General features: G+C 37.5%; 1 protein-coding gene across 1 annotated transcript in view; it reads right to left on the bottom strand.

The window, feature by feature from the left end:
- CFAP54 (cilia and flagella associated protein 54) overlaps positions 1-12,361 on the bottom strand; it is a 291,990-nt gene that overhangs the window by 174,976 nt on the left and 104,653 nt on the right. Inside the window, exons 25-26 of the mRNA XM_032416199.1 lie at positions 11,864-12,019; positions 7,329-7,451 (exon numbers count right to left, since the gene is read on the bottom strand). Coding sequence (XP_032272090.1) covers positions 7,329-7,451; positions 11,864-12,019 — 279 coding nt within the window. The remainder of the gene's footprint in view (positions 1-7,328; positions 7,452-11,863; positions 12,020-12,361) is intronic.

Here is a 12,361-nt window from a genome sequence, read left to right as displayed (position 1 = left end):
CCAAAGTGCTGAGAACTGGAAATATTTCTGTGGAACCAGGCAATAGCATTAAACTAAGCTGACTGTGGAAAAGAATGTAGGTAGGAAAATGGTGAAATAAAGTTTAAAAAGGTAGATGGGATTAGGTCAAACAGGGCCTTGAATGCCAGGCAAAACAGCCCAGTCTCATTATAAAATTGATATGAGAGAGAGTATGTTTTATTAGAAAGCCGAAATGAGCAAATACTTCCTCTCCTTTCAACTTTGCTTTCTGACATACTTGGGCCCAAGGCTTGGAGAGAAGTAGAGAGAACTGTGCAATCTTTTCCCCTCGTTTTAATATGCCAGTAGTAAATGATAAAGAATTTCTCCAATCAGCAGAAAAATAGAGAACCAATTCTACTCAACACACCAAATGGTGAACAGAAACAAAAAGACCATGCCAAATGTTTAGCATAATAATTTTTAAACAATGCTAAAATAATGAAACATTTAAGATGACGTGTCTTAGAAGTGGCACTTTGTTTGGAATTCTGACAACTTTTAGAAAAAATACTGCTGCTTAAAGAAGAAAGATTGAGCCATCTGAAAAGATTACCAATGTTTTAAACAGAACACAGAAAAGAAACAGAGCCATTAGACTAATTGGGCTTTCCATGTCGTAACAGAAAATCCATACAAAAATGTGGTTATAAAAAATGAACAACTAAAATCTGGGACTCAAGGTGAGGCCAGGGCTCTGGGGCTATTGGTCAGGCTGGAGGAAGCTTCTGAAAGGGCGTAACAGTTTGGGACAGAACCAGCCTTAATATCAAAATCCTGACATCAATATCCGTTTTACTTTTTACAAATGTCCAGAAACATTCAGGGTCATTTCTACAATAATATCACTTGGATCTCAATATGATTCTTCAAGTTGGGGGGTGGGTGGGTAGTGGAGTTGTGGATGGCATGTAAAGCAATGCAGGGCCAGCCCCAAGCTGCTGTGTGCTCTGGGAGAAAAATCACACAAAGCTGAGAGAGGAGACATGTAAATTCAAGGACTTCAACATGCACTAGGCCCCAAATGCTGGTCTTTTGTTCCAGGTCAGGAGTCTCTCCCATCTTCCACAGGGTCTGTTGTGAAACCTCCCGTTCTTCTCAATCTCTGAAACCCATTGTTACTCCCCACCTCCTCTCTCTCTCTCTCTCTCAGCAAATGACCTTGCTTCCTTTACACAGAAGAAATGTAGGGAAACTAGCTTATCTCCTACCTACACACTCACCTGTAACTATAACCATCCTACCTTCCTGTTAGAAGAGAGAGGTCAATCTCCTGTCCAGACTAATCCCTCCCACATGTACTAGGATCTCATCACCTCCTGCCTTCCCAGGGATCTCGCTCCTATATCCACATCCTTTCCCTCTCCTGGTTCCTTCCCATTAATGGTCAAATGTGGAGTACCTGGATAAACAGAATTGGCTTGTTGGTTGGTTGGTTGGTTGGTTGGTTGATTTTTAGCAGGAGAAGTTGCTATTGGCAAGCTGCAAGCAACAAGCTGCCTTGGAATAGAGTTTCTCTGTTATGGAAGAAATACTGCAGCAGCTGCTGTCAGTTATTTAAATGTAAAGTGAATAGTTGTCCAGTACCCTGGAAAGAAAGTGTAACCTGGCCTTCTCTTACTTGAAAAAGACATCCCTCTCCTGGAAATACTTACTGATGGACGAGTTTGGGGAGAAAAGGCCTTTGTGGTCCAAAATGGCTTTGGACTAATCAACTGTCCAATTCTTCCTCGTGACTAATGGAAGCAGAACTGGCCCCCTGGATTAAGTGCACCCTTGAGATTCTTAAATAATTCTCTTCCCTTCTCACTCTCCACACTGTCCCCAAATGATATCATCTATTTCTATTATTCAGTTGGGTCCATATATTAATGATGGCTTTGTCTTTATACGTATTTGTCCTCTCTTGAACTCCAAGGCTATAGGTCCAATTATATAATATTTACTCTTTGGATATCCTATTAGCCCCCAAATCCAATAGATTCAAAATTTATTATCTTTTCTCCCTTTCTTACGCCAAATTACTCCTTATCCAGAGTTCAACAAATAGCATTGTATTCACCCAACTGCTGAGGCCAGACAGGTGGATTGCTGTTGACTCTTCCCTCTCTCTCCTTTATCTTCACATACTTAGCAGGTTTACAGGTTCTCAATTCTATCTCATAAATAACTCTTGAATCCTTTCAATTCTATGTCCCTTTCAACTCTATGTCCCACTTTTCCACAGTACAGTAGCCCCCCTTTTCCATGGGGGATATGTTCCAAGACCCCAGTGGATGCCTGAAACTGCAGATAGTACCAATACTGATATACACTGTTTTTGTCTACACATGTGTGCCCATAATAAAGTTTAATTTATCAGTCAGGTGCAGTAAGAGGCTAAGAACAATAACTAATAATAAAATAGAACAATTATAACCATATACTGTAATAAAAACTATGTGAACAGGGTCTCTCTCAAAATATCTTGTACTGTACACGCTTCTCCTTGTGATGATGTGAGATGGTAAAATGCCTACGTGATGAGAAGAAGTGAGGGGGATGACACAGGTGTTGTGACGTGGCATTAGTCTACTACTAACCTTCTGACAACTCACTAGATGGAGGACCATCTGCTTCCCAAATGCAATTGACCCGCAGGTAACTGAAACCTCGGGGAAGCAGAACTGCAGATAAGGGGGGACTGCCATAGTTCGGTTTATCAACTCTCACCTTCTAACTCATTCCCTGCCTCAGGTCTTATCCCACTCTGTTAGCTGTTGTGCCCCAGAATAATTTCTTTTTGCTAACATGCAAATTTCACTATGTCATTTCCAGGTTTAAAACCCTTGTATGGCTCCTCCCTGACCTCATGAGATGACCACTCATCATCTGGTACCTGTTCACTACTCCACTTTTTAAGGTGATTGAAACATATCTTTTGTAATTAAAAATAAATCTGATTCTTCTTTTCCTTAACTGTAAGATTATTTCATATTTTCTCATTGATTGCTTCCTGAGGTAATGTTAATAATCTTGTTATCTGTCAAATATTTTTTAAGATTTGCCTGTAAGCCTGTTAATATAGTGTCTTGTCATAAAAAATTTTTTTTTACTTATCATGTAATCTGTTTATCTATCTTTTTCTGTGTACCTTTTGAATTTTATGCCCTATTGAGAGAGGTCTCCTCTGACTTCAAAGCCATACAAATATCCATTTGTCTTTATTTTGTTTATGGTAAGAGGCTCTGGCTTCATTTATTTTCAGATGAATAGTCAGTGATACCAGCACCTTTTATTAAATAAAGTATTTTAATAGATTTTCCCAATAACTCCAAATGCCACTTTTGTCATATATTAAGTTCTTCTGTAGACCTGGGGCTGGCTGGCTATTCCTGGACTCTTCTATTCCTCTAAACTATTTGCCTATTACTTAACACCATTTTTTATTGAAGTGGCCTTATAATAGATTTTAGTATCTATTGAGAACTTGTAAATTATTCTAATCAGTTTCAGAGAAACCCCATTGGGATTCTGACTAGAACTGTATTACATTTAAATACTATTTTTGGAAGGATTTCTATTTCTATGACAGTAAGTCTACCTATTCAGGAACTTGGGATGGTCTGCCATATGTTCAGATCTTATTTTGTGACCTTCAATAAGATTTCAGTTCTTTTATTCGGGTCTTTTAACACTTTGTTAGGCTTAAAATGTTGTGCATTTTTTTTCTCCAAGTTTTTATTTAAATTCCAGTTAGTTAATATACAGTGTAATATTAGTTTCAAGGGTAGAATTTAGTGATTTACCACTTACATACAACACCCGGTGCTCATCTCTAGATCTCAAGTGCCTTCCTTTTTTTTTTTTTAATCATAATAGTTCCTTCCTTAATGCCTCTCACCTATTTCATCCACCCCCCTGCCCATCTCCCCTCCAGCAAACTTTCAGTTTGTTCTTTATAGTTAATGGTCTCCTACGGTTTGCCTCCCTCTCTTTTTTTTTCTTCCTTTCCCTATGTTCATCTGTTTTGTTTCTTAAATTCCATATATGACTGAAATCATATGGTATTTGTCTTAAAATACTGTATATTATTAGTAGTATATTTTTCTCTCTCCATTTCTCATGGGCTACTGCTACTATTAAAAAAAAAATCAGTTTGTAAGCATCTCACATACAATCACTTTATAAATTCTTTTAATTCTAGTAATTCTTTTTACTAGATTCTCATGAGTTTTTGAGAACTGTACAATTACAAATGAATTATACTTTAATATTGTAAAATTATTTCATATCCTTATCTATTACATAAGACAGAATCTCTACAAACAATGAATCACACTATTAAGAGTCAGATCCTATACCTGATTTTTAAGGAAACGGTTTCAGAAAATTGCCATTTAGTGTATTTGCTGTAAAATTTTGGTAAATGTCTTTATCATTGTTCAATAGACTCCCTCCATTCCTAACTTACATACAATTTTTTTTAGGAAAGTTTGCTAAGTGTTATCAAATGCCTCTGTAGCATTTTTCACTTAATCTAATTGTGATTTTTCTTTTTTAATTTGCTGTTGTAAAAAATTAGAGTTTTGTTTCAATTCAGACTTGATCTTTAATATTTAATAATGACACTGTCCTTAGACAGACAGTGACCAAATGACTTCCAGGAGTAGAGAAGGGTGATAAGACAAAACAGACTTGAAGAAAATCATACAATGCCTCTCTTTGTCCTGAGTCATGTTTGGGGCCCTGACTTCTGCCTTTTCAGATATAAAAATGGCTACTCCTCCCGTATTTGTGTTTGTATTTTCCCAGTTCCTCTGTCTATCCATTTATTTTCAACCAGTGTTTGTCACATTGTTTTGCAAAGCATTTCTTGCATTTGAATCTGACTTTTTAGTTCATCTGGCCATCTCCGTCTTCTGAGTTCATTTACACTTAGTGAAGTAATTAATATTCTTAATTGTATTCCTTCTATCTTAAATACTATCTCTTCTTCCTTCTTAGTTTTGCTGAATTAGCCATTTTTCCTCCCTGTTATTCCTCTCTTCATTTTTTCCTGTCAATTTAGAAGTCCTACTGTGCTTTAAAGTTTTGCACATGGCTACATATTCCTGATTCATTTTTAAATAAAATAGTAATTTTATATTATATGTATTTTTTATACTATATGTATTTTTTTAAAACACACAACCATGCACCAAGCATCTCTACCTGGTCTCCCCTCCCTTGACCCCAAACAAGATAAAAGTTTTAGTTCTAGGTTATTAATAAGTTTTTTCTTTCAAAGATAACTCTAACAAGAATTCCTACTTATCATTTATATTACAAAACCCACATCACATCATTATTACCTATTTAATTTTAATAATGCGTATATTGCAAGATTCATTGCTCCCATTATTCCTCTCCTTTTTGTCTTTCCCTACCTTGGGATTTATCTCCTGAACCAATTGTCATTTGATAGAGTATTTCCTCAAGTGTTTTCCTCAGATAAGTACATGGGCAGAATACTTTTGAGATGCTGCACCCCTGAAAATGTTTATTTTGCCCTGACAAAGGAATGATATCTTTCCTGGTTATTAGTTTTTGGACCTCCGTCTTATCCCCTCAGGATTCTACAAATGTTGCTCCAGTATTTTATCTTCTACTGTTGTTGATAAAAAGTTTGAAGCTAATGGATTCTCTTTCCATTGCAAATAACCTGTTCTTTGGTCTCAAAACTTTGAGATTTTAATTTATCCTTGGACTCCAAGAACCTCACCATCAAGTGTCAAGACATGAGTTGTTTTTTTTTTATGTTATGTTAATCACCATACATTACATCATTAGTTTTTGATGTAGTGTTCCATGATTCATTGTTTGCATATAACACCCAGTGCTCCATGCAGAACGTGCCCTCTTTAATACCCATCACCAGGCTAACCCATCCCCCCCACCCCCTCCCCTCTAGAACCCTCAGTTTGTTTCTGAGTCCATAGTCTCTCATGGTTCAAGACGTAAGTTCTTAAATTAATCCGCCCTAGGACTTAGGGAGACTATTCTCCATTTTTTTCTTTTTAATTTCCTGCCTCCAGAACTTTTATTTCATGTTAGGACTTTTGGATCTGCTTCTGAATTTACCTCTAGGTAATTCCATTCTATGCTGTCAGGTATTTCTTGAGCTTCCAGATTTGACTCAAGAAATACCATTAACTACAATCTTCATCTGTTTAATTTTTTTTTTAAAGATTTTATTTATTTATTTGACAGAGAGAGACACGAGAGAGGGAACACAAGCAGGGGGAGTCGGAGAGGGAGAAGCAGGCTTCCCGCGGAGCAGGGAGCCCGATGCAGGGCTCGATCCCAGGGCCCTGGGATCATGACCTGAGCCGAAGGCAGCCGCTTAACAACTGAGCCACCCAGGCGCCCCATCTGTTTAATTTTTTTAATCAAAAATCAAATATTTTTTGTTTAGTTACATAAGATCTTCTGTTGTTTTGTTTTGATCATTTAATTGCATCACACCACCTTGAAAGTTTTCTTTCTTCTTTTTTTTTTTTTCAAGTCACCTCTGGTCTTTTCCAACACAGAGTAAAAACACTTATTCTGGTGTTTGGCCTACTACCCCTTGGGGTTCTGAGTCCTCTTAAGTAAGTTATTATTTTTCTCTTCCTGCTAATGGCTACCCTCCCTCCATATTTGCACAGACTAGGTCAAAGATGTGTCTCCAGCAGTGGTAAACCAGTGAGCAATGGAAAGAATATGATTTTCTGCTCCTGAGGTCAGGCCATAAACAGCCAGCAAATCATGACTTTTTTGCTAAGATAGAAGGTAAAGGCCTCTCTGTTTCCAGACCTTCACTGAAGCAAACTTAAGTCCCAATTAAAGCGATGGATCAAATCAGCCCACCCATGCAGTATTCTTCCAGATCCCTACCAAATCACAAAGGTCCTGTGAGGACCATACAAAACAGGCAGGCAAATATGGCCCCTCTTTGAGGAAATTCACCGGATTCAGTCAACTAAAGCCTTTGAAGAAACACACAGTGCTGGTCTTTGAGCCAAGCAATGAGAATAAATAAGCTTACCTCTCGGCCTCTGGTCTCTTGGTTCTTTCTTGTTTCCAAGGTGAATGAGGTCCCATAAAATGTACTCTTTCCCAATCCTTCCCCTGGCCTAAGATACACCCTCCAGGCTCTACCAACTGACCCATGCAGGCAACTCTTGACCTAAAATGCTTTGTGGTTACTATTTTTAAAAGTATTCTATGTAATAAAAGTAACTTAACTTTCTAAATCATCGCTATTCCTAAATTTTATGACACTAGACAAAGAATGAGATAAATACCTTTGTTATGTAGAAGATACAACAGGCTATCATGTGCTGTACACTTTCAAAACTTGCAATATGTTTCTTTGAGTGGATGATATTTGGTAATCCTTGCAAAGCCACTACACACTTTATCAAGATCTAAAAAATAGAAGCACAATAGTTTCTGTTGAAAAATATCATGCTCACTCATTAGGAAATGTTCTATTCAAATCATGCAAGTTTTAAACCATCAAATTTTATTATTATCAATAATTGTCAATAAATTGCTTATCATGTATAAAAGAATGCACTCTGAGATAAAATTAATATATTCAATTTCAGATGAGTTTCAAGTAACTTGAAAACTAGTGTAGAAGATAAAATAAGTATACAAAGATTACAAAACAGCACATTTTGACAAGTGTCATAAAAAATAAAGGCAGAATATTACATATACAAGACACTAAAGGCACATTCAGACTTAGTAGGACCTTAAAAAACCACTTAGAGAAGGATGTACCATATTATATATACAGTGATACCAGGTACTTGAAAAAATAGTTTCCTTTAAAATTAAAACCAAGCATTCATATCCCATATCCCATAAATATTGGTGTTTACTTCCTAGTCCCCTTGCCTCATATTATGAGATCCTGAATTTGATCAAGAGATAGATAATTGGGGTGCCTGGGTGGCTCAGTCGTTAAGCGTCTGCCTTTGGCTCAGGTTGTGGTCCCAGGGTCCTGGGATGGAGCCCCACATTGGGCTCCCTGCTCCGCGGGAAGCCTGCTTCTCCCTCTCCCACTCCCCCTGCTTGTGTTCCCTCTCTCGCTGTGTCTCTCTCTGTCAAATAAATAAAATCTTAAAAAAAAAGAGAGAGATAGATAATTAAGTTTACCTTTCAATACCTTGCACTGTTCTGAGCAACATTACTGTCAGAAAAGTAGGGCTGAGATTGCTTCAATCTATTAATCATCCAGATCATCAAAAGACAAATTAACATATGGATGTTGGTCTTTTGTGGGCACCTTAATTGCTTCAAGCCACCATTCTAACATTATTACTATTGTTACTGTACACTTATGAGTATTTGTAATGCTTCTTTAATTCCTCCCCATCACCACACACCCCCACCCCACTACACCATATCCCCAAATCATGTTAGCAACCCAGTAGTTTTGTAGTTTTCTCCAGGCTCATATAATCATATATATACATATAAATACATAAACATACATAGAGGGGGAGTTAATGTTATGTCACAAAATGGAATTCATAAACACTTGTTTGAACTGTGCATTTCTCCTTCAACCATGTCTTGTGAAAAATCCCTCCAAGTCTACAGGTGTAGTTCATTATTTCCAATGGCTGCATAATATGATTTAATGTGGAACAACCATCATTTATTCAGCCATTTCCAGAATCTCCATGTTGCACACACTTTTACGGCTGACGTTTTACAATCTGGCATATATACTGGCCATCCTCCTGCTACTGCACTTTCTCTTTGTCTCCAGCTTTTTTTTTTTGCCACAACGAAAGGGCCATAAGAAACACCCTTGTACATGCTCAGTTGCCCATATGAGTGGCAACTTCAGCACCAGATTTGAGATGATACCTAGTGAGGATGAAGCACCATCTTCCAGGGCAAAGTAAACACTTTAAATCAATGACATTTATGTGGCGTTGTGTGCCCAGCAGGTAGAACACGTGAATCTGGGAACCAAGGGGTGGAACTAGGTATCTGACTAACTGGTAATTTTATTCTATGGGATAAATTGCTAATAGAGAGATTGCTGTGTCAAGTATATTTGTTTTTAATTTTAATTAAAATTAGATTTAGTTTAATTAAAATTAAGATTGCTTTACCAAAATCCAAAGCCTACAACAATTCACATGTTCCCCATCAATGAATGAGAATGCCTTTGCCCCACATCGTCACCAGCAAGAGGAGTTACAGATCTTTTCAATTCTGTCAGCAATATTACATTGTTCATTTAATGTGCATTTCTAAGGACATTCAGAGTTTGAGCATGTTTTCATGGTTCTTGGCCACTTGGATTTGCTCTCCTGTAAACTGCCTATTCATATCCTGTGGCCATTTTTTTATTAAGTTATTGTCAATTTGTAAGACGTTTTGTTATATATATTTATCCTTGTCCGTAATATATATAAAAATCCTTGTTAGATATTTGTCCTAAACCCACAAATTTTATACTATCTTTGTTATGGTCCCTGTTGTCACACATAGGCTGCCATAAATATAGTCAATATTTCTTATTTTTCTTGTTATTTCTAAGAGTTCTGTCTTACTTAAAAAGGATTCCCACAACCCTGGATTGCACATGTAATCTGTGATTTTCCCCCTAACTTTTTAGTACATCTGGACTTTTTATATATGTACAATATAGGTGTCAAACTCTATTTTCTTTCAGATGAATATCCAGGGGTTTCACCATCATTTACTAAAAATATCCAGTCTCTCCACTGAATTGGAATGCCAGTTCTGTCATATATTAAATTCTCATCCATACTGAGGCCTATTTCTAGAATCTCCTCTGTGTTCCATTCACTTTTCCTATTCCAAACAATACAATTTAATTAGAAACTTCTTTCTCAAGGCTTTTCCTCATAGCTATAACCCATTCTCTGAGCTGTAGCTAAAGGCACCCTAAGTCAGTGGGATGCTAGAGGATGACAGTGGATTATCCTGAACTTGACCAACTGAGTACCAGTTGCAGCTGCTGGTCCCAATGTGGTATCCTTGCAAGAGGACATTAAAAGCTATGCATTGCTATGGCTAATGTTCTCTTTTCTGTCCTACTAGGAAGAAGTACCAGAAGAAGTTCCCATTCATACTGGGAAGGTAAAAGTATATACTTAGCATCTTGCCCGAGGGCCATGAAAATTCTCCCAGCCTCTGACATATTTTATGAAAGGACCTGAACTCTCTGGGCATGTCTCAAAACAAAACACTGGGCAATTACATCAATAACATGTTAATCGAAACTAAAGAGCAAGAAATGGCAAGTACATTAAAGACCTTGGTAAAATACATACCCTCCAGAGGATAAAAATAAACCCTGTGAAGATTCAGGAGGCTGCCACATTAATGAACTATCTGGGGTCTGCTGAGACACCCCATCCAAACTAAGTCTGACATATGGCATCTCTCACCTCTAAGAAGAAAGGACAATGCCAGGTAAATGCCTTTGGGTTCTGGAGGAAGCATTTTCTACACTTGAGAATGCTGCTCTACAAGCCATCTACAAATGACATGGAAGGCTGCCAACTATGAATTTAGATTTCAGATTCTGGAGGCCGATCTCCTAAGCAACTGAACTCCTAAACGTGGGGAATGTGGGAGGAGGTATGTCTATGCTCCAGTATAGCCACTCCAAGGCAAATATTTGTTAAATTACTTAAGCCCCCTGGTTAGTTTTCTCAATGGTGAATTAAAAATCTTTATGCTGTTCATGAGTTCAGTCACATCTTCTTGGTTCTCAAAATCTGAGTTGATGATGATGATAATGATGACAATAATGATGACAATAAAAACTTTCTAAAAGTATCAGCAGCAAAACCTTATTTCTCTCATGATTTCCCTGTGGTAGGCAGAATTCTAAAATAGTCCACAGGATTCCTCCCCCGGGTGTACAAGCCCTGCATAATCCCTCCTCCTATGAGTGGGCAGGACCTGTGACTATGATGAGATCATCACTCTCATGACTACCTTATGTTATGTAAGACTCCTCATGCATATTACACGAGGCTCTCCTGCTGGTCCTGAGGAAGCAGATTGCCACATTGTGGAGAAGACCATGTGGCAGGGAATTGGTGGTGAGCCTTTAGGCGCCAAGGACCCCCTTTCACAGGAGCACAAGGAAATGAACTCTCTCAACAACCAGTGAGCTTGGAAGAGGCACCAGAGCCTCAAGTAAGATCACAGCTCTGGCCAACACCCTGAGTTCAGCCTGATGAGACCCTGAGCAGAAGACCCAGTCAACCCGTATCCAGCCTCCTGTCCCACAGAAACTATGCGATAGTAAATGGGTTTATTGTAAGCCACTAAGTTTACAGTGATTTGTTAGAAAGAAGAGACAACTAATATAATCCCTTCAGCCAGATCTCACCTACTCTTTTTCCATAAATTCCAACTCTTCCATCACCAAGAAACCAAATATTTTTTTCTTGGGTCATCCACCAATTTTTTCCCTACATGATGATGGCTTTAACAATATGTTTTTGAGTAAGTACTGCTGTTTCTAACATTATGCAAGCATAAAAATTGAAATGACTTTAAAAACCTAGAAGAGCAGATTGCTAATGTTTAAACATGGACAGCAGTGGGGCTGAATGTTTTCAGAGAAATACATTTTAGTCCTTATTTATGTTTGCCCAGACATAATTTAAATTATTAAAATGTTTTTCAGTTAACTCATGAAATTTCCTAACACCTGTCTTTGACCTATTTGTACATTACAAAAGATACACTGCTTTTTCTTTTCCAAAATGCATTGTTGAATTACCTTTGTAAAAATACCCTTATCTAAGGGCATAAATATGCTTACCTGTATGACAGGTACCAAAACAATATTGTGGTAGATTATAGGAGCAAGAAGGCCATAACACTGAGTCACAGCTTGAAGGGCATAACTGGAATCATTTAGGTGGCTGCTGAGTTCCAATGCCACTAAGACTCTCTCACATTCAATTAGTCTAGTAATCTGTAATGAAACAGATACTGTTACCCAAAGAGAACATCAGGTGCTTCACCAATGTGTCTCTAAGAAGAAAGGGTAGGAAATGTGATCCTTGTGGCTCAACAACATGCTGGTATGTTAAAATGTTGATTTTAAATCAAGATCTAAATTCCAGAACAATTCTAACTCCCCAACAGTGCTACATATGGGTAAGACAACCTTAGACTTAAACTTCAGAATATTTTGTAAAATAATACAAATACCACTAGTAATGAAGAAAGAACTGATCTTTTTTAATTGGTAAAATAAAAACTTGGCTATATTTTAATGTTAGAAAACACCTAGTCTTTTCAAAACATAAATGTT

The sequence above is a fragment of the Phoca vitulina genome, unplaced genomic scaffold (genome assembly GCF_004348235.1).
Source record: "Phoca vitulina isolate PV1807 unplaced genomic scaffold, GSC_HSeal_1.0 scaffold19, whole genome shotgun sequence".
In the NCBI taxonomy this organism is placed as follows: domain Eukaryota; kingdom Metazoa; phylum Chordata; class Mammalia; order Carnivora; family Phocidae; genus Phoca; species Phoca vitulina.
This window is presented reverse-complemented; position numbering and strand designations above follow the sequence as displayed.